Source organism: Podarcis cretensis (genome assembly GCF_951804945.1).
Source record: "Podarcis cretensis genome assembly, chromosome: 1".
NCBI classification, from domain to species: Eukaryota; Metazoa; Chordata; class Lepidosauria; order Squamata; family Lacertidae; genus Podarcis; species Podarcis cretensis.
In genome coordinates, this window is record NC_137170.1 from 34,383,654 (window position 1) to 34,406,865 (window position 23,212).

The following is a 23,212-nucleotide window of genomic DNA, read 5'->3' on the forward strand; positions in this document are numbered from 1 at the left end:
GGCTCTTAGCCAGTGCATGGCTCAACCTTCACATAGGCTGGAGCCCTCAAGCAGAAAGTCTGAGATGTAGCTCAGACTTCTTTTCACTGTAACCACAAGATAAAGCCTGCCTTCAGATTATTAGTGTGAACAGAATATGAGTAAAACTTTGTTCTTACTTTTAAAGAAGACTGTGTTGTCTTATTATTATTTAAAGAGGGAAATAAAGGGGAAACTTACCAGGAACAATCCAGACTGGACAAGCCAGACTGGATTTCTTAATTAAAGGATTCTAATGAATTAACAACTTGCTTCCAATAAGTTGCAAATGGAATGTGCTCTGCTGTTTACTCACTAGCGTGAGTGAGGAGGGATAATGTCAAAATGATATATCCTCTCCTACCTTCCTTAACATTCCCACAAAAAGGTCGTGGATTTTATAATTAGCCAAATGCCTTGTTGAAGAGGAATGGACCTTCTGCATTTCCCCTGTTTAACTAGCTAGTACCATCTGAGAATCATAGAATTGTGGAGCTGAAAGGGAATGCGGGGGTCATCTAGTCCAACCCCCTGGAATGCCCTCATTGCCTCACTCCCCATTCTGGACCTTTTTCTAAGCTTAAGTGTAACCAATCTGCTTACTTTTGAGTCCCAAACCCATCTGACTCTGGAAAACAATGCCTATACCTAAAACTATGTACATTTTTCTTCTTCCTTTAAAGGAGAGTGCCATTTCCCCCCTGAGCATCCATCTCACAGGTGGCTGTCTTGCGTTCTTGGGATCCAGCTGTCAGCTGCTGCTTCAGAAACAACCTTCTTTTTTATTATTATTAATTTTTTTAAGATTTTTCTTTTACAAATCGTTCAAACACAACCATATTCAACAATTTACAAATTTTTGACTTCCACCAGCTCCTCCTACAATCCTCATGTTTTTATATTTGATCCGCATTTCCTTTATAATATATTGCCAATTTTAATATCCTTACATCTCATTTTCACTTTACAATACCCTTTCTCATCACAAAGCCTCTTTAAATCCAACTAGCGTTGTCTGTTCATCACAAATATTTTCCAGATAAATCATAAACTTTTTCCAGTCCTGAGTGAACTTGTGATCTTTCTGGTATCTAATTTTTCCAGCCATTTTATCTAATTCTGCAAAGTCCGTTAGTTTCTGCCTCCATTCTTCCAATGTTGGTAGTTCCTCTTGTTTCCATTTTTGGGCCATTAGGATTCTTGCCGCAGTCGCTTCAGAAACAACCTTCTTTTGTGGTAACTTTCTACAGAATGATTGTAACTCTTAACATTTTGTTTTGACATGACATTTCCCACTAAATTAGACTATTGCTTTATCTAAAGTTGGTTTGCTGTTTTTGTGGGATGTAATCCACTGGAGCAGTCAAGTACAACACTGACTGTTTGCCTAGAGAGGATATGCGGGGGAATGTTGGTTCAGCCACTTGAACTTCCTGTTACACCTGGTCTGGAGCATGCTTTCCTTTGCATGTGACTAGTGTGGGATGTAATCCACTGAGAGCAGTCAAGTACAACATTCCTTGTAATGCTAGAGAAGACATGTAAGGGAATGTTTGGTCCAGCCAGTCGAAACTTCCTGTTCCTCCTGACTGGAGTATCCTTCCTTTTGCATGTGATAGAAGGTGGGTGTGACCTAACCTGTCCAGGTAACAAAAGGAAGAGTCACTCAGCACACCTCTTTTTTTGGACTCCTTCGTTTGACCAGCTTTTAGCTACGACTGCTTTGCTAGCTCTCAGCTAGCAGAACAGTGGGATTATTCCCCCATACGGGGTAGATCCACATGTACATATTTGTAACTGTCTGCCTGCAGGGATTCAACTGTGAACTGATGTAAGTAAACTTCTTTTATTGAGTTTGCATAAGTTTGTCACGTCTTTATTCTTTTAAGGGGATTAAAGGGAATTTACCAGGAATGTACAATTCAATCTGAAGACATACTGAATTGTATACTAGTGAGAGGCTTACACAAGCCTGCAACCAGCTATCTGCTATGCATGTAAAAAGGGAATGCAAACTCTGCTAAGTAAAGGAACTTGCTGGCGCAAGTTAGGAAGGATATTAATAAACAAAATATCCTCTCCTGCCACCCCTGAACATTCCCACAACTAGTAGGTGGGTATGACCTTTCCAGACCTGGTAAAAGGCCAAGTCACGTAGCCACCTCCTTTCTTCTTTTTCGTCCTGTCTGCTTCCTGATTCACCTGGACTGCACTGCTGGCTGTTAGCCGGTAAACCTGTTTGTACATATTTGTAACTTTAAGCCTAAAGCCTACCTTCAGGGATCACACTGTGCTCTGCCTGATCGTGAGTAAAACTACTTTTTGTTACTTACGAATAAGACTGTTGCGTCTTTATTCTTTTAGGAGGGATAAAAGGGGTCTTACCAGGAATAATAGAACAGATCTCAATCTGGGGAAGCCAGATTGAATCACTTATTATTTTAAGAGACTCACACGAGTCTGCAACCAGCCTTCTTGCTGTGTAAAAGGGGGAATGCACTCTGCTGCATAAAGAAACTTGCTAGCGTGAGTTAGGAAGGATAATATTAATCAATATATCCTCTCCTGCTACCCACAACACTCCCACAGTTTTTACTTCAGTTGTGTTATGCGAGGATGAGGGGGTGACATGAGCTTATGTCACTGGATTGAAATAACTTGAAAATAGATCCAAATATCCCTTCTACGCTGTTCCCCCCACCCAGGCAGGAGTGGAATAACTCCACCTTCTGGGAGCACTGCTGTCAACCCAGCCCAAAATGAGTCTCACTGGTTCCAATACCAACCACTCTAAAGCAGATGTGGAGAATCGAGGGCCCCACCATATGTTGTTGGAGTCCAGCTCCCATCAGCCCCAACCATCACTACCAATGACTAGGGATGATGGTAGCTGTGGTCACACAACAGCTGGAGGTCAAGGTGTTCCCCACCCCTGCTTACTCCAGTTTAACACCATGGAATGTGTATGATCTGTGTGCACAAGAACTTCTGAAGCCCTCTGTGATTAACACCTATCCTTACAGCTTTCAATATAAGTTAGTTTCAAGTAAGTGTGCTTAGGAATGCTGTCTTTGAGTTTTGAAATAACAACAACATGGCGAAACGATCCTTTCTTTCTTTTCCTTTTGCAGGTTTGCAGGAAGTTGCTTTGTGGTCCATCTCCTGCACTGGTAGGAAGTGACTCTTCAAGATTAGGAGCAGAAGTCATTCCACCCCTACCTAGAGATGCTGGAGATTGAACCCAGAATCGACAGCATGCAGAGCCTTTTCTTTTCCACTGAACTGGCTGCAAGGAAGGCTCACACCTTTGGAATGCAGAAATCAATGGTTTGGCGCAGATGACCCTCATGGTCCTTCCCAACTCTACAATTCTATGATTCTATGGTTTGGCCTCCACAAGATGATGGGTCGAGCTAGGAGTCTGCCATACTCTTTGGAAATAGGACCCCGGTCCCACTGACGGAACGGGCTTCCTGGGAAAGCGTTTTCACGACCTGGGAAGCTCAGCCACGCTGGTGCCTCCCTGGCGTTGGGCGGAGAGGGACTCAAGAGGCTGTTCCCGCGCGGTACGCCCCTGGATGTTTGAGGCGCGAAGGAAAGCCCTACGCACCCTCTGCAAAAGAAGAGAAGGGGACCCATTGAGACTGAATCCTGGGTAGCTGTGCCCCCGAAGTGGTTCCCAAACCGGGAGAAGAAAACAAACAATGAATAAATTCCTGCATTCTCGTGAAAAGGCTGAGGAGCGAGGGAGGGCTCGAGGCGAAAAGCAAGCGAGCCCCGGACAAGCGCTGCGGATGTCCCTGCGAGGATTCACTTTGTGTGCTCACAGAAGGGCGGAGGGGCTGGCGAGGGCGGCTGCTGGTCCCCGCATACCACCCAAGATGTTATTCACGGCGAACAATTACCATTATCTGTCCCCACTTTGGTCTAATCAGACAGAATCTGTAACACTGAAAGCTGCTTCCTGCTGGCTTTGGGGAGGGGTGATTCTGTTGGGGGTGGGGAGAGGAGGGGGGATGGGTAGGGGGCTGCGTGTGTGTGCGGGGGGGGTGAGGTTGCCCTTACTCCCCATTAGAGCTTGAGCACTTGACTAATTCAGGTACTTAGCATCCCATAGACAGGGACGGTTTGAAAGCAGCCCGTGTTGACGCTGGGGAGGAGGACTGTTGATATAAACAGGAGCCCCCTCGGTAAGCGACACTAATCTCTCGCCGGAGGGGAAGCAGGGATGAGCCTCCGGCCGAGCCTTCCCGGCACCCAGTAGCTGCGCTCTCCTCGCCTTAGCCTGCCCATCACCGCCCCTGCCGAGGACTGACTAAGAGGCGGCGGCGGCGGGCATCTCTGCCATGACTACCGTGGGCAGGATCAGCTTCACGGTGCGGAGCCTTTTGGATTTACCCGAGCCGGAAGGCGGCGGAGGCAAGGAGCAGGACCCCAGCGAGGGATACGGCCGCTCCCTGTACCGGGAATGGATGGAAACGGACAGGAGCCAGTATCTGTGTGAGTGGGGGGCGGCGGAGATCGCACAGGGATGAAGGGCTTGGGGAAGATCCGGGGAAGAGGGAGGGAGAAAATAAAGGCGACCACCATCTTAGAGGGAGATGTAACAGGCGGGGAGATAACGGGGACGTGGTGGTCACCCAGAGATAATGGGCGGAGGAATATTGAACCCCAACAATATTGCTGGGCAGAGATGATGGAAAGGTGTGTACTTGCGGCAGGGAGGGGAGAACCAACCCACCCACCCCACCGAAGGGAAATCGATAACGCTGTGCATTGAGGAGATATTGAGCGAGAGGTGTCATATTTGACTTTCATACATATCCCTCGTGTACACAGGTGTGTGTACACGGACCCAGGGACGCCCACACACTCGTTACTCAAAGCAAGGCAGAAATACATTTCTTCCTATCATAAAGCTTACTCCAGGCAAAACCGTGAGATCCCTGTAGTAGCCTTTGTGTTTAGGAATGGTCCAGCTTAGGTATTGTCTCCTCCGCGCTGACATCTTCAAGATGGACACATATGCGTCTGTTCATATATTAATATAATATGTATTTACTAATTGGTCACATATTATATACTAAAACTATTACGACTTCACATGTAGGGCTATTTTTTTGTTTCTTGACGGTGCCTTTTACCTCGACTATTAATGCTTTGCCGTTTATATATCTACCGTTTTCTACAGAAAATGTACCATACGAATTTAAGGACACTTCCTCAGCCAGAAAATTCAATTGAATGAACGTGTGCCTAGATGAAGATGTTGGCAAATATATAATATATGATTCTATAGTCTTTTTTTTTTTAATAGATCTCTATTCATAGTTTTTTATAATTGTTTAGAGGCAGGGAAACAGACTTCATAGAGATATTTCCCACCTTATGGAAAATCAAAACATTTTCTGTAGATAAAAATAAGAATCCAAACTCAGCCCAGTATACAATCTATACCACAGTTGCTGTAATTAGTTAATATTACTGAAGTAATTATAAAGTAGAATATGCTTGAATTGCTGGGCAACAAGATTAGATCCGTGGCTGTCTTTTGTAGTTTTCCCCCCGAGGGGCTCAGTTTGTTTAATTACAAAACACGCTTCAGTGTATCCCTGGGCAATTCCCTCATCATAGCTGATCTCTACGGTCTGTCTTTCCCTCCCCTTCCCTCACCACCGATTTCTGTTTCCAAGTAATGGCTCTTAAAGCACTGTAGTCTATTTCTGTGGTAGTTAGTATGTACGCATGTACCAAATTCCAGCCTTTCTACAGAATCCATGGCTTAGATCATGATGGTAATATAATAGTGAAAGATGATCTGACTCATCCATCCATCGATGCATATTTGTTCGAAGCTCAATAAATTCCAGCGCTTGGATTCAGGTCCCATTGGTCTGAACTCCAGCTGAATGCTAACCAAGTTATGGGTAAAATCCAGCCACACTTAAGGTTGTTTTTTTTATATAAAAAAAAAGTCCAATTGATTTCCGTGGGAGATGTAGCCACGTGTTTTGAATTCCCTTTGAAATCAATGGGATAGGGCTTAATTTGGGCTGGCTAGGCAGTGATTTTTGCTTCCACCCCAGTGAGGTTTGGAGAAATGTTCGATCAAGGAAAATGAGGAGGGCGGACGTAATGAAATCCACACCTACAAGCCTCACTCCTGCCGAATCGTGCTGCCTGCAGCCTTGTAAAATATAAGTTCCCCCTCCCTACGATCCCCCAATAGCCTTTTCAGGCTGCCCTTCAGTCCGATCCTGTGCATATTTGCTCAGAATTAAGTTCCCCTGGATGCGAAGAGACTCCCAAGTAAACGCGCCCAAGATTGCGACCTTCGATGGAAGTAGCGTTGGTCCCACTGAGAGCAGATGGGTTTACAGGCTGTGTGCCCGCTAAACCTTTAAAGCACACATACCCCATTAATCCTGGGAACTGTAGCTTGCTAAGGATGCCGAGAATTGCAGCTCTGTGAGGAGTAAACTATAGTTGCCGGAATTATTTGGGTGGGTGGGTGTGCTAGAAATGGATGTTTTGTACGCAGCTTAAGTCCAAGTCAACTTGCCAATAGTTCAAGCTCCCTTGTATTCAATATGAGGAGAGTAGTGGGTCGTTTTCCAGGCCTCGGCTCTGCTTTCACCAAAAGCAGATCCCCTGGTTAAATACAACAGTCTGTCGCTCCAGAAGATGCTTCCCGTTTGGCCCAGTGTTTCCAGAAGCGGAGTAGCAGTTCTTGGACATCTAAGGACCCTTCCTATTGTGGAACAGGAACGTCTTGCATCTTAAATCTCCGGCACTGAATTAAGGAAATACACAAACGAGTACGAGTCCATTTACAGACAGAGTAATTCACAACGTGTACTAGCTTATTTAAAATCCTAATAACCCAGCTCAGTCTTCCAAAACGCTTCTTAGGAAAATGGTGCGCCCCAGGGCTTCCTAGTGGGGTCTTCCGGAGGCAATGGCCCTTGGCCATAAAAACCCTGGCAGGTATTCTTGCTGATGCGCCTCCATTCCGATTTTTTCCATCCACCACTTCGATGAGAGCTGGTCCCTTCGCAGCTAAGCGGGTCCTGAATGAGAGGAGGTGGGGAGAGATTCTTGTCACAGAAAGACAGAAGGAAGACAGATCCATTGGTTTCTAGAAGCATTTCTCACGCACCATATAACCAAAGCACACCCTTTTGCCATTAGTAAATCCACCAGGAATATCACTTCCACATACCCACCCACCATCCATGCTTAGGATAACAAATGCGCTCAGCCGCATCTTCTCTTCTTTTAGCTTATTAAGGCGAGCGGCTGCTTGGGGGGCTTCCGGGAGATCTCTTGATCTAACCTTACTCTTGGAGACGGCGCATACAAAAGGGTACTTTAAAATAGATGTTGAGCCCTTGCAGTTGGGCGTGTGTGTGTATGGGAGAGGCAATAAGAAGGATGAGAAAGTTTAATAGATTTTTGGGCATCCGATAAATGTCTACCTCTCACTTTTCTTGTTCTTTTCTCTCACTCACATACATATATACGCACCTTACAAACCACCAAATGCACCAATCATTGTTATTTACTGTTTTGCAGCTTTATCAAGCGCTCCAGTTGCCCAAGTATGATTTAAAAAAATAAGATAAAACGCAAAAGATTAGGAACTCAGCGAGCTAAAAGCCACAAACCCATTTCTACAATTGTACAATTAATATTTCGTAAAAGGACTGGCTGGAGCTCATTGAAATCAAGGGGATATATTCGCTATTCTAAAACTCTTCCAATAGACAGGGTAAGATAAGAACAATATTTCATCAAGATGATAGCTGAAAGGAAATCTTGCCCGCAGTCCCGCGCTTAACTCGCGCGACACAGAAGCGGTATCGCTGTCTTCTCAACGCAAACCACAGGAAGGCGGTTTCGGCTGTGCAACTTCTCCCGCGTCCTAGCGCTGCTCCTGTTCCTGTCGGAGGTTCTTGCAGAAGCGGATTGGTGCTCCAGGAGACCAGTTCACGTCAGTCTCCAGTGTTGTTGGCTGGCAACAAAACATTAAGCTATGCCTAAAATAGCCACATTTAAAAATCAAGATGAGGCGGATGAGAATTCCCAGAGTCATCTCTAGGCAAGGTTGGGGATGCCTCCCTTGGGAAACCCTGGAGAGCTACTCCCGTGGATGGGACCAATGGTTTGATTTAGTATAAAGCAACTTCGTGCGTCCCTGTGTAAATCCTACCCGAACCATCATCAAAGCCCTGTCCAAATAAAAAGGTCACAGTGCTCCCAAATAAAAGCGCTACCGTTTCGGTTCGTTCGGCTTCGGCTTTGTCGGATCTCCAGAGAAAATGTATCTACGGGTGGCTGGGCAGATTTATTTCTGCATTTTGTGTGCGGGTATAGCTATATATTCTAGAAATACACATATCAGGTAAAAGAAAGTGCTTCTTCACGCAGCGCACAGTTAAACTATGGAACTCACCCCCACAGGAGGCAGTGACAGCCCCCAACTTGGATGGCTTAAAGACAGGATTGGACAGATTCATGGAGGAGAGGGCTATCAAGGGCTACTAGCCATGATGACTATGTTTCTGAATGCCTGTTGCTGTAAACCACAGGAGGTGAGAGTACTCTTGGGCTGAACAACTGCTTAGGAGTTTTCTACAGGCCTTTGGTTTCCCACTGTGAGAGCAGGATGCTGCCATGGGCCTGATCCGGCAGGCTCTTCCCCATGCCCTCTTTCTCCACAAACACAGCATAATGTACCATTCAGACCTAACCTATATGCCGGATCCATTGAACAGTACAGTGGTACCTCGGGTTACAGGCGCTTCAGGTTACATACGCTTCAGGTTACAGACTCCGCTAACCCAGAAATATTACCTCGGGTTAAGAACTTTGCTTCAGGATGAGAACGGCAGTGGGAGGCCCCATTAGCTAAAGTGGTGCTTCAGGTTACGAACAGTTTCAGGTTAAGAACGGACCTCCGGAACGAATTAAGTTCTTAACCCGAGGTACTACTGTATTTCATTGATGATGTTGTTGATGTTGATGATGTTTCGACTGCGCTTTCAGTCTCCCGGAATTTCCTAATCCTCGCTTACCTACCTTTGCAGCGGTAAATAAACAAATGATAACCACGAAAAGGGATCTAACGCGCCTGCCTTGTCTCCTTCCCTCCCCAACCCTTGTCTTGCCCCGCAGCTTCGGACGAGAGCGGCCCCGAGAGCAGATCGCGGCCGGCCGCCGCCTCGACGCGAGCCGACGAGGACGACGACGAGAAGAAGAAGAAGCGCAGAGTGCTCTTCTCCAAGGCGCAGACTCTGGCGCTGGAGCGGCGCTTCCGTCAGCAGCGCTACCTGTCTGCGCCCGAGCGCGAGCAGCTAGCGCACTTGCTGCGCCTGACGCCCACCCAGGTCAAGATCTGGTTCCAGAACCACCGCTACAAGATGAAGCGCGCAAAGGGCAGCGGCGCCGGAGGAGAGCGCGCCGGGGAAGGAGCCGGCGCCGGAGGAGCGGCGGCGGCGGCGGCGGCGGCGGCGCCTCTCCTGCGCAGGGTGGTGGTGCCGGTGCTGGTGCGCGAAGGCAAGGCGTGCCAGAGCTGCAGCGGCGCGGCGCAGGACTACGGCGGCGCCCAGAACGCGCTCGGCCTCCAGGGCTACCCGGCTTTCCCGCAGGCCGCCTCGCTAAGCCTCTTCCCCGCCTACCAGCACTTAGCGCCCCCGGCCCTTGTCTCCTGGAACTGGGGGTGAGGAAGGCGCCGAGGACGCGGACAGGTTGCCAGAAGGAGAGAGAGAAAGAGACACACACTCACTGGACCCCGCCTGCCCTGGGGCGACGCCTTGGACTGGTGCCTTCATCTCGCGAGGCGTTGGCTTGGATAGTACTACTTTAGAGTAAAATGAGCCGCGGATCCCAACCAGTAAGAAAGGAAAACCCAGACTTCAAATCCCCAGCAGCTTGCTACCAAGGGAAGTGGGCCCAATCCTCTCTCCCGCCCCCGCCAAATTATCTTTACGCGGAAGTAACCGTGGGATCTTGAAGGCTGCAAATCCTACGCACTCTTCCTGGGGGTTAGAGAGGATTGGCAGATAGGAACGCGTATAGAAGGAAGGGTGCAAAGTTAAGATCGCCCAACCCGGGTTAATTTCCCTTCAACACACACACACACACACACGAGTGTTCACAGTAAGGGGTCGGGAAAATATGGGGATTTTCTACCCATTGTTATCGGTGAAATGGGATGGCAGCCCTCATGAACGATTGTGAGTAGCAAAGCCACGAATGGTAGTTGTTCCGGATTAATAGACAGAAGTGTGGGAGGGGAGCTTCGGATCCTGGAAAAGAACAGAATTCAACGGGACTTCCCTGTCAATGTTGTGGGGATCGGAATGCCTGCCGTAGCTAACCTTGATCGTCTCGCCCTAACCCTGTTTTTGGCCTTTTGTTTTAGAAAGCTGGCCGAAAACATAGTTGCTTTAAAAAAAAAAAAAAAAAAAGAAGGTGGTTGAGTTTCATTCTAAACAAAACGAATAGTGAGTTACTTGTATCAGATATAGTTGATTTTCAAATAGAACTTTCTTACCCTGATCAATAAACCGGATTGTTGGCAAACAAAAACCACCCTCGGGATCCGTGTCTTTTTGGCAGAAGAGGCCGGCATCCCAAGACGCGAGCGCTTGCGGTCCCAGAAGTCCCATATCATTCACTATTTCTAATGGGACCATGCCTGCAAATTCAGGTTGGCCTCTTAAAGTTAATTGGTGCTACAAACTCCCTCCCCGCAAAAGATCGGACTTCGGGGGATAAGGAAAGTGGAGGCGGAGGTCGGCGGGGGGAGGGGAGGAGAATGCAGTGGAAAGTGTGAGGCTAACAGTTGCTTGGCCAAACTTCATATTACCAGCAAACAAATCAGAACAAAGGCTCAATAAATAGCCCTAGTCCTCTTCTTGCAAAAGGCCGAATGATCCAATAAACTGGTGTTTGGAAGCGACCAAGATCTCTTCCCTTCTGGAAGGATCCCACTAAGTTCCCGTTTAAATATCTTTTGGGTGCCGTTGCCTGGTCATTTGGAATTATGGGATTAAAATCAGTCCCGCTGGAGTTCGCGGGGTTCGCAAGCCTGTAAACGCTCAGAAGGTCGAATTGCTTGCCTGCATTTATGTCGAAGGGGCAATTTACACCGGAAAGAGTGACTGTCAAGTGACAAGCTGTTAGGGAGATCCTTGACCCCTCCCCCCTCTCTCTGGGGTGCTTTCCTGCATATGGGCTTCTAGGACTGTTTGCAAGGCTAGGACCCCTTCGGGTAGGAAAGCAACACACAAACACAGAGATAGATAGATAGATAGATAGATAGATAGATAGATAGATAGATAGATAGAGACAGAGAGAGAGAGAGAGAGAGTTCCACAGTCTGCGATCTGGCAAATGCCATATTTGAATACCACCATCTCGTCCCATTAATGCAAAGCTACATTGATCAATGTGATTGCCATTAAATTTACCATACGAATGTGTACAGGAAGACGGATGGTCTCAACTAAATGTTTGCCCTAATTATATATAGTTACAGTCAATGACTGTACCCAGAATTTACATGGTGAACTAATACTTAAGGCCCAATTACATGGACACCGCTGGCTTCGAAAAATCCATTCGCTTCAACTGCAGTTTCGCACGTGCTCAAATATCTCGCGCTGAAATACAAGTTACCTTTGGCCGGATTTATAAGAAACGTATCAAAAAAATAGGATACTGTATATTTATTTCAAAGCGTTGCGTTCAGAAACTGGGAAAGGAAGCATTATATAGCCTAAAAGCGGAACTTTACCCCGGACCCTTTTATTTGGAAAGGAACCTAAAACAGCTGGTTTCCTCCAAGCTTTCTGAAAAATGCCTCCCTTTCTTATCGCACAATAAAACGTGCATATATGCAAGCTGAGGAGTAGTAGTAACAGCAGCAGTACCATTGGACAGCCCTTCTAATATTCTGCCACCTCCCTTGATCGATTCTTTCATTTGATTTGATGCTGTTCTTGTTTTTGCGAAGTGACAGTACCGAGAATGTATATATATTTTCCAAACAGCTCTTACGACAGGAAAGAAACCGGCTCTGACTTGTTTTCGCGATGCTGTTTTGTGACAATTGCGCGCATTTTCACTGTCTAATTGGCTCGCAGGGCGTGGGGGGTTAACCGAGCGATTTTCTATCGAGGGATTTTCTGGTGTTCCCTCATTGTCAGCCGCAATGCGATAAGAATGAAGACTTAAACCGAGCCCGTCGAAGTTTCTCAACTTTTATAAACTGAGATGAAAGGCAGGATTATTTTTTTTTAAATTCTTTGCGTATTTCCAGGCTCTTTTAAATGATTTTAGGATGGGAACCTGGTATCTCTTTCATTGGCAAGCAGCATAATCTCAATCGTGATAGCAGAGGGAAGTGATCTGGCGTTGGGCGGAAGAATTGAAATTCTAGTGCAAACAGTGCAGGTTGGATTTTGAACTGATCCTCTGACCTCCATATCTCTCGCCTTCTGCGGAGTTCGAAAGTGGTGGTGTGGTCCTTCCTCGCTTCTCTTGGCGACCTGGCTGTGGAGGTAGGGAGATGGGAGTTGTGCGCATTCTCTCCAACGCCAATTAAGAGGAATATTGTCGAGCCTTTGGTTTGGCTGGATGGCTTCTTAAGCCGAGGGAAAGGGGGGGGGTCTGCTCTATGTTATACTAGGAGAAATATTACTGACCCACTCCTTTAGGAGGAATGGTTTCTAGATGGAACCTTGACTCTTTAGTTGTTTTCACAATGTACGGCTGCTTTTACTTTTTAATGATTTTTGTTTTATTTGGGTATTCTAGTTTTTCGTTTTTCAGCTTTACTGCTACTTGTGCATGCGTGTTTGTGTGTTTACAATGTGTTGGTTTTTTTTGTAAACTGCTTAGAGACGGCCTTGGCCTTAAGTGGCATATAAATAGATGAGGAAGAAGAAGAAGAAGAAGAAGAAGAAGAAGAAGAAGAAGAAGAAGAAGAAGAAGAAGAAGAAGAAGAAGAAGGGGGGGGGCTTCACTTCCCACCAAGACTGGTGCCAAAGAAGGACGTTTGCCCGGGTGTGTCTCTTTCCTTAAAACAGCTCATCTGAAAATGGACTCTTCTCTATTAAGCGCACCTCTTGCTTTTGAGGCTATCAACCAGACCATCCCTCGTCTTGGCGCAGGATCAAATTCTCTGGGCATTGATTGGTGGGTCGACCACAAAGCAACCTCTCTCTCTCTCTCTCTCTCTCTCTCTCTCTCTCTGTGTGTGTGTGTGTGTGTGTGTGTGCGCGCGTGTGTGTGCCTTTGGCTGCAGTGGGCCTTCTCAGTCCCATTGTTGTGGAGGGCCGGGGGTCATTGTGTGATGCCCAGCTCCGTGGGTGGTGGTTTCAAGAAGACATCTGAGTGGGGAGCAGAAGGATATTCGGGTCCAGCCTCTTGTTTCCGGGGTTGGGGTGGACAGTCCTTGTTGTCACCTGTTTTTTTGTCTCAGCTGCTGGCCACCTTGTCTTCCATATGGTTGGGGTTATCTCCGAAGAATCTCCCAGAGAATCGCTCCCTTAAACCCCCTTTTGTCTCGGGAGTTGAAAAGGGCATTGTCATGCCTGAAAGGGACCAAGACAAAAAATCCCGCACTGTTTCAATTCAGGACTGTTTAATCAGTCCCTAGTGACAATTTTATAGGTTTTAGGCGGCACAATGGTATCTTTGAAAACCTTGTGGCCTTCAGGGGAGACAAAGAGCCCGAATTTTATGGGCTTACAAGGCAAATTAGAACGATGCCAACATGGAAGGGAGATTATCAAATTTGTATCATAAAAAAGCCTTTATAACAAATGATTGGGTGGGGGAGGGGCTGCGACTTCTAGCAATAGACTTTGTAGAAGATAGACTGGAAGCTAATTTGCATGTTAACTCTTCATTTAAGCCTTACTTAGGCTTTGCTGAACTCCTGAATATAACCTGGCACTTATTCCCCCCACCTCCCCCCAAATTGGTTTTTACGGTAAGCAATCCTCTGCGTTATTCAAACAACAAAAACAGCTTTGCATACTTCACGAAACATTCTCCCAAAAAAATAATATTTATGAAAGCGGCAGCAGATGGATCCAAACAGAAATTCTTTGGAAGTATCTCCTGCTGAAATAAATGTGGCACAGCCACTGCCCCGCCCGCATCTTGCAAGTTTGTTTCAGTGGTAACTGTCCTCACCCTGCTTCGAGCCCTCTGTTATTACTTTAGCACTGGGGAGCCCATGCGCCCAGTCTCCATAAAAGGGCTGTAGCTTATCTGCTTTCAATACAGAAGGTCCTAGGCTCAATATCTGGCAAAGGTTCTCTGGAAGATGAAATGAATGCCTGAACTAGTGCAACCGTAGAAGAAGGGCGCGGGGGGGGGGAGTTAAGTCATTCAAAAACCCAGGTCTTATCACCTGATTTCTCTATCCTTGGGCAGTGGGATGTGGGAACTGCCTCCATTGAAAAGTACTGCAAGTAAGGAGGAGGGAGAATTCTTTGTGCTGGTGTGCAATCTGGGATGGCTTATTTGCACACTAACACACACACACAGTGCTTATTTTCTTAAAAATATATATATGTTTGGGGATGCTTTCATTTCCCTACTCATATTGAAATACTGTCCCTCAACGAGGCCAAACAAAAATTTTAGGGGTATGTGTACCCCTGGGGAAAAAGCACTGCACACACCCATCATCACTGAAAATTCCACTAATTAAGTTTAAAAATATGTGCATGTGTGAACCAGCTCAAAGAGGTGCCTGTCAACATGGGTAAATTGGGTCACATGTTATATCTTCTATAGGAATGATCCACTTGGGAGGTTTAAGTCCCTTACTGCTTTTAGTCTCAGCCAGGTCACAGATTGGCCCTTCCTTCCACATAAATGCAGTCTTAATTTCTAAAATACACACATACATCATACGTCATAAAATGGGAAGTTCGCAAAGTCTCAACTCTACCATGGTGTCATATTTCCTGCTCGGCATGTCTTTTAATATTCATTACATTATGGCTACTCAGGTCTAGGGGAAATTAGGTCTGCACATCCTCAGAAGTAGCCCCATAATTATTACAGAGAGACAGTGGGGTGTAGTGGTTGGAGTGACAGACCAGACCAGGACCTGGGAGACCAGGGTTCAAAACCTCACTCAGCCATAAAGCTCACTTGGTGACCTTGGGCCAGTCACTGTCACTCAGCCTAACCTACCCCCACAGGGTTGTGTTGTGCAGATTGGGGGGGGGGGGAGAATCATGAATACCACCTTGGGGTCCATGGAGAAAAAGGTAGGCTGTAAAGGCAATCAATCAATCAATCAATCAATCAATCAATCAATCAATCATACTGAGGCTGATTTAGGGTGTTCCAAGTGCTTTACATACACCATCACATTAATACTTGCACCACACTTAATACTGAATCACTGGATCATTATATTACACTACATTGTTTCGATCCTAGGTGGTAAATTGGCACTTTCATGCAAACATCTAAGCTTCAGTATAGCTGAAGGAGGTGCTTGTTTTGCAGTCTGGCTAAAAGGAACAGTGGCTTGACTGACAATGGCTTTGTAATCTCTTTGAAACTCTGATAACTGATTTTTTTAAACTTTCATTTTCTCACATGTTCACTTTTATGACCTCACTTTTATGATTTTGCTTTTGCTTTCTCAGAAGAGCACCCTTTCTTCTCTCTTGGTGTATTATTTTGACCTGGGTCAAAACCTCTGACCTGTATCCATATAAACTGTAACTTGCTTGGATGATATTCTTTAGGAAAGTGGACAGTATGGATTGTGCAGAGTTTAGCATTAAGGAGAATGTTCCCTAAGAGCAAGGGTTTCTCTCCTCTTCTCATGCACCTGTTAAACTTGCTCTGGGTTCCCCCTGAACCCTACAAAGCAGATATAAGGGTGTTATATCAAGGGGGAAGGGGACACGGGTGGCGCTGTGGGTAAAAGCCTCAGCGCCTAGGGCTTGCCGATCGAAAGGTCGGCGGTTCGAATCCCCGCGGCGGGGTGCGCTCCGGCTGCTCGGTCCCAGCGCCTGCCAACCTAGCAGTTCGAAAGCACCCCCAGGTGCAAGTAGATAAATAGGGACCGCTTACTGGCGGGAAGGTAAACGGCATTTCCGTGTGCTGCGCTGGCTCGCCAGATGCAGCTTTGTCACGCTGGCCACGTGACCCGGAAATGTCTCCGGACAGCGCTGGCCCCCGGCCTCTTGAGTGAGATGGGCGCACAACCCCAGAGTCTGTCAAGACTGGCCCGTACGGGCAGGGGTACCTTTACCTTTACCTATCAAGGGGGAAAGTGCTAATCCTTGCACTAGTGCAAATATTTAGTTGACTACCACCCAAAGGATGGAAGGTCTCCCTGTTACCTAACAAAACTGCGCAATCTTGACGTCAATTCAGTTCCCCTTTATGTTAACCATGTTTATTACAAAATGGTAGCAGCTTCACAGTGTAGAAGCATGAAAGCCAGTTAGTCTTCTTCTCACCTTACATGTTAAAGTCACACCGGTGGGGTCGGGGGGAGTGTGTCTGCATGCGAGAAATGCATTCATTCAGTCCAATTTGTTCCTGAATACGTCTCACCATTATAACCAGAGTTCAATTTGTTCCTGAATACGTCTCACCATTATAACCAGAGGAGATACAATTTCCAGCTGCAATAACTGGCTGATTGCATAACTCCTGCTCATTTTTCTTTTTTTTTATAATAATATTTATTAAAGTTTCAAAAGAATTACAAAAATGAAAGAAGAAAAAGAGAACAAAAAATACAAAATACAAAATACAGAAAAAGTAAAAAAAACAACTAAAAACATTTCAATCTTTCCATATCTTATCTTTCTTTTACTTATTTCCCTGACCTCCTCACACCTCCCTCTTTTGTATTCTAGTTCAAATGTTGTTTCAGCAAGTCCTTACTCTTTTTGCATTTATCTTGATACTTTATCGTAATATAAAGCTTTGCATTTTTACATGTTAACAATCCATTTTTACATACCCCTTAACCACCTTATTGCTAAAACCACTTAGCTTCGTTTCAACCTCCCTCTAACATTCCTTAATTTTACAGTGTTTCTGTAAATAGACTTTAAATTTCTTTCAATCTTCTTCTACTGACTCTTCTCCCTGGTCTCGGATTCTGCCAGTCATTTCCGCCAGTTCCAACTCCTGCTCATTTTTCACACCCATATCATAACTGATTTCGCAGACTGACTGGGGTTAACAATAGAATCATTCTTCAGCCAGTCAACCTTTTGAGAACGCCTTACCCTATATTTAGAGTCGGCCCAACCATGAGTCAAGGTGAGGTGACTGCTTCAGGTGCCAAGACCAACCAGGGCAGTAAATCCTGATATTGATCTTTCTCTGCCCCCTTGTTCCTGCTGTAGTTCTTCCCTCACCCCTTCTTCCCTGGCAGGAAGGGGGCCATCTTTTGTCGTCTGCCTCAGGTGCCAAAATGTCTTGGGCCGGCCCTGCCGTATATGCCCACTTGACTGCTTCAGTCTGTGGAACTGGCACTCTTAAAGGTACCACATAATACCCATTCCACAGTTTTAACTGTGTTCACCATAACTTTAATGTTTGATTCGTTTTGCAAACCACTTTGAGCTTCTTTACAATCAAGCAGTGTATAAATCTTATGAAAATAAAGTAATAAAAGCAAACCACTCACATGGACAAAGAAACGTTTATTGGGTGCCCAGAGAATGGAAGAAGCTGGCTTCACTCAAACATAACGTTAAGGATCTAGGGATAGACCTTGACTTGACTATATTCCAGTAAGCAGTGTTTTTCATTTAGTGACAGCAATTTTAAAGATTATGTTAATTACACCCTAGTCTGTGGTCAGCCATATGTGTGGGGAAAATAAATGGTTTCTTCAAATATAGTCCTGCAGAGTCACACAGTTGATTTAAATCAATTTTCACCCGGCGTCCTCCAGATGTTTTAGACCACAACTGCACATCATCTCCAGGATGCACTTTGGTTTAAATATTGACCTTTTGCTAGTATTTTCCATAGCAGATGCATATTATGTGGCTGAAATTGAATGTTGGAGGATTCTGGACCGACAAAAAGAAAAGGACTTCTTCACACTATGCATGGTTGAACTACATAATTCACTCCCACAAGATGTACTGGTAGCCACCAACTTGAATGGCTTTGAAAGAGAGTTAGACATAACTACTGACTGTGATAATAATAATTTAATGATAATAATTTATTATTTATACCCTGCCCATCTGGCTTTGTTCTACCTCTGTTGTTGTGGGAATGTTGTGGGTAGCAGGAGCGGATACTGTATATTGATTAAATATTATCCTTCCTAACTCACATTAGTGAGTTTATTCATACAGCAGAATACATTCCCCCTTTTACACAGCAGGAAGCTAGCTGCAGATTCATTAGAATCTCTTAAGTTCTATTATTCCTGGTAAGGCCCCTTTGATTCCCCCCTAAAAGAATAAAGGCACAACCATCTTATTCATAAGTAACAATAAGAAGTTTACTCACGATCAGAGCACAGGGTGATCCCTGAAGGCAGGCTTTAGGCTTGAAGTTACAAATCAGTAGAAGGTGTTGATTTACCCCATATGGGTATATCCTTGCAGTGAGCCAGCAGTGCAGTCCAAGAGAAGAAAATGCATCAAAAGAGGAAGGTGGCAGTGTGACTGGACCTTTTGTTAGGTCTGGAAGGGTCATGCCCACCTACCTGGTCACACGCAAAGGGAGGATGCTCCAGACCAGGTGTAACAGGAAGTTCAACTGGCTGGACCAACATTCCCCTGCATGTTTACTCTAGGCAAACAGGAAAAGTTGTACTTGACTGCTCCAGAGGATTACATCCCACAATTGTCAGAGACAGTATGCCCCTGACTGACAGTTGCTGGGAAGCGTAAGTGGCAAGAGTGCTGGTGTGCTGAGGTCCTTCTTGCAAGCTTCTCATAGACTTCTGGTTGGCCACTGGGAGATCAGTATGTTGGACTAGTTGGGCCTTTGGCCTGATCCAGCAGAGCTTTCATTATGTTCTTCTGTTCTTACATGTGTACACATGACTTCAGACACTCATGTGCTCACATCTAGGAACCCTGGCCCTATCAGTTTTTTTCTGGTGGGATCATGGGAGGAGGGACAGCATAAGACAATATATTTTGCTGCCTTAAGTGGGGTGGCAAATAGTCCTTCTTTCTAGGTGAGGGCGCATATTGTTCTCAAGGACTGGCAAATTATTATGGCACCTAAGACAGAAAATTCCATCGGCACCTCTCCCTGGGAATAAAGATAATACAGCAATACATTAATTAACTAATAATTTGCTGCTCTTATATTATACAGTGGTACCTCGGGTTACATACACTTCAGGTTACAGATTCCGCTAACCCAGAAATATTACCTCGGGCTAAGAACTTTGCTTCAGGATGAGAACAGAAATTGTGCAGTGGTGGCGCAGCGGCAGCAGCAGGAGGCCCCATTAGCTAAAGTGGTGCTTCAGGTTAAGAACAGTTTCAGGTTAAGAATGGACCTCCCGAACGAATTAAGTTCTTAACCCGAGGTACCACTGTACTCTACATCAGTTGTCTGAGGTACTTACCTCACTATGCCTAATAGCAAGGCCAATCCTACCATGGGAATAGCTAGGAATTTTATTGGGGGGGGGGCAGAACTTTTGTTGGGGGGGCAGAACTGTCCTGATTGGTCAGTTGGTTAAGTATTTCTATTGTTTTGCTTGATCTACACCCATGAGTCCTACAACTGTGGGGAACCTTGGACCATGATGAATTTGCTGTTCCAGGTCTGAAATACTATTTCCTCTAATGTAGAGTTTCAGCACAGATTGACTGCTGCTACTGCTGTTATAACTCCAGCTGCCACAAAGCATGGAGGTTGGTAAAAATGCTGAGAACTTATTCTCCAAGTGCTGATCTCATTTTTTGGTTAAAGTCTAAAAGAGCATCATCTATGCAAAAGAGGGAGGAAACAGCAGGCTTGGGGGAACCACAAGCTTTGCAACAGCAACATGTACACACACACACACACACACACAGAGAGAGAGAGAGAGAGAGAGAGAGGTATTTAGCAATATCTCCAATATTGCTAAATATTGCAGGTGGCGCTGTGGGTTAAAGCCTCAGCGCCTAGGGCTTGCCGATCGAAAGGTCGGCGGTTCGAATCCCTGCGGCGGGGTGCGCTCCCGCTGCTCGGTCCCAGCGCCTGCCAACCTAGCAGTTCGAAAGCACCTCCGGGTGCAAGTAGATAAATAGGGACCGCTTACCAGCGGGAAGGTAAACGGCGTTTCCGTGTGCGGCTCTGGCTCTGGCCAGAGCAGCGATGTCACGCTGGCCACGTGACCCGGAAGTGTCTCCGGACAGCGCTGGCCCCTGGCCTCTTAAGTGAGATGGGCGCACAACCCCAGAGTCTGTCAAGACTGGCCCGTATGGGCAGGGGTACCTTTACCTTTACCTTTACCAATATCTTTCCCATTTGAATTATACCTTTGAATAAAGGAGATTGTTTCATTTTATTTGCTATTTGGAGTATTGCTTTTTATAAACGTAAACAGAGCCAGAGCTAAAGCTTGCTTGAAGATGTCGTCACCATCCTTGAAACTATCACCCATAATCTCATATTTGCCTGAGCTGTCTTGTTCCTGAGAGGAGCAAATTGAATATTCTCAAAACACTTTCACCTTTATTTTTACAAGCCCCGGATCTGAGCTGAGGCACTGAATGCAAAGCTTAATGCAAATTCGGTTTCACCTTTGCCACATGTTTTATTCAGTTGGCAGGTCAAGATCTTCCTCTTCCTCCCACCCACAGCACCAATAAATGACATGTGATTTAAAGTTCTGGAAGTCCCTGGTTTATTGCTAGTATGGGTGTGGATTTGTATGTGCTTTTGGCAAGCAGCTAGTTGAACACTTCTGTTCTCTCCCACATACAACACTTTCCTATAATAATCTTTGATCATTACTCTGTGACACACATATATGATTGTGTCGATATCATCTGTCAGCTATGCTTGCTTTCTTACTAGCAGACACCCCCCCCATAAAGCCATAAATCATGCTGCTAGTGCTGCCTTTTCTAATGACCATTCAGTTTTCTCTGCCTAACGTTTGCTCCAAATCGCTCACATAAAATATGGATGCAGGTGATATCCTTTTATGCATTCATCTTTTGCTTCCTTCCTCCTTCTTAACTCTGGGCTTTTTCCTAGCTTCAGAGTGTTGTGATTTCTCCATGTTTGCTGGGTGTGGGCTTTCTAAGTCAGATTGCCTTTGTTCTTGTTAGGATTTTAGATCTCCCAAAGGTTTATCCAAAAGTATACATTGGACCTAGTCTGAAATGTGTCTATTAAGATTAGTCAACAACAAATTGAAATGAATATTGAATACTGAAATAAATATTATTCGAAATTGCTTTTTGGCAGTGGGGTGGGGAGAATTTCATTTCCTTACTGCTGGAGAAAGAGATTATTTACTTTCTGATCTATTTTTCAATGGCCTCTGGTAATTAATTTTAATACTAATTTCATTACTTTTACGTTTAACATCAGCTGTGATACCTGAAATGCTGGGGGTTGGATTAGATGACCCATGGGGACTTCCCAGCCCTACAATTCTATGGTTTTCAGTGTTATAGATAAGAAGTGACATAGATTTTGTTGTTGTTGATCTGCTATTTATTTATGGACTTGATATTCAGCTGCTGCTTCAGCAAATACTGCTTTTGTGCTCCCGCTTCCAAAAGTGGAAGTGGAAAGAGCCATTGATGAAAAGCAGAGCACATTATCTGCCTACACAGAGTCCCAGGTTCAAGTCCTGGGATGTGCAGAAAGGGCTGGGAAAGATTCCTTCCTGAAACCCTGGTGAGCTTCTGACTGTAGGGTCAATGCAGAGCTAGATGGATAGGTGCTTTGTCTCCCTGTATGGCAGCTTCCTATAGTCTTCCTATACATGATGGGAAGCTGAAGGCAAGCTTTAAAGGGTGTTTCTCTAGAGGACAGAGCATGGTAATTGCTGGTACCAATACTTTATTTACAAAGGCACATGTTGAACAGCCATTGCAGACATACAGAAACAAGCTCATGCTGGCCTCCAGTTACCATACCAGTTCCCTGCCAGGCCAAATCCATAGTGTTGCTTTCAGCTGTTCTTGCACAAATCCATCCCTTCCTTCCTGCTTCCCAGCCAGCTCCCATCTCCTCCCACCCTGAGGAGAGGTGCAATTCCAAGGAGGCGAAATGGTCTCAAGATGTGCTCAGGCTCATCATGCCTCAGGATCCAGGCCTCGAAAAAGGCAACCCTTCAGTTATATTGCAAGAGACTCTGTAATCATGAGTCTGAGAAAGGGAATAGCTGAGTGCTTTTCATGAGACACTTTCTCTTCCTTCTATCAGTCTTTTCCTAGTGGAGAGAGGAGGCCATTAGCTCCTCTTAAGCAAATCGCTTTGCATTTTTCACTATGCTCACCAGTCTTTTCTCCTGAAGATGTTGCACTAAATTGGCAGCCACTTCTGTTTTGCCCATGATTAAATGATAACTTTCCATTGTCGTTCTCAAAGCTCCCCTTTTTAAACAGTCATTTGCCGAGTGAAAGGCAGTCTGATTTCAGGAGCGCTTGTTAGAGCATGTGTGATCCTGTCATCATTTCTTCAGAAAATCATGCACCTGCAGCTGGAGTGAGTTACCTGCCGTCAAAGGAGGAATTGTCCATCTTGCTAAGCATTTAAATATTGTCTTCATTGTCAGGGATAACAACAGCAGGAGGGAGGCTTCTGTAGGTTAACCACATGCTGATTGAGCCTTGTTGCTTTAAGAGGTGGGATGATTTGTGATACTCAGCGATAAAAAGAGCAGCTACTTTGTTAGCTCTATTCTAACATGGAGGGTTGTTGGTGGGGAGGGATCTGAACTTATCATTTATAATATAATAGCAGCTGCCTGAGGCCAGAGTAAGAGATCAAAACCTTTTTCTTTTTTGGTAATAGACTCTACACACAAATGTAGTTCTCTCTCTATCTGACTGGAAAGCATGGCAAATAGCAAGAGGCAGAAGTGGAGGAAATGAGGCATGTAATGAAATGAAAGCAATGTTATTTTATTTTTTTAATGTAGGCTGCAAATGAATTTGTGCTTCCTAATAATAGGTGCATGACGCTGATT

General features: G+C 45.4%; 1 protein-coding gene and 1 long non-coding RNA gene across 2 annotated transcripts; one reads left to right on the forward strand and one right to left on the reverse strand.

The window, feature by feature from the left end:
• The first annotated feature begins 4,067 nt into the window (after window positions 1-4,067).
• On the forward strand, window positions 4,068-10,611 carry NKX2-8 (NK2 homeobox 8). The gene is made up of 2 exons (XM_079955449.1): window positions 4,068-4,518; window positions 9,196-10,611. The coding sequence occupies exons 1-2, from the start codon at window positions 4,365-4,367 to the stop codon at window positions 9,741-9,743; spliced, it is 702 nt and encodes a 233-aa protein (XP_079811575.1). The 5' UTR covers window positions 4,068-4,364; the 3' UTR covers window positions 9,744-10,611.
• On the reverse strand, window positions 5,049-7,328 carry LOC307204511. Its single transcript, XR_013833721.1, has 2 exons — window positions 7,241-7,328; window positions 5,049-7,088 (listed from the first exon to the last, which is right to left on the reverse strand). It is a non-coding gene; the product is annotated as an uncharacterized lncRNA (long non-coding RNA).
• Window positions 10,612-23,212: the final 12,601 nt, after the last annotated feature.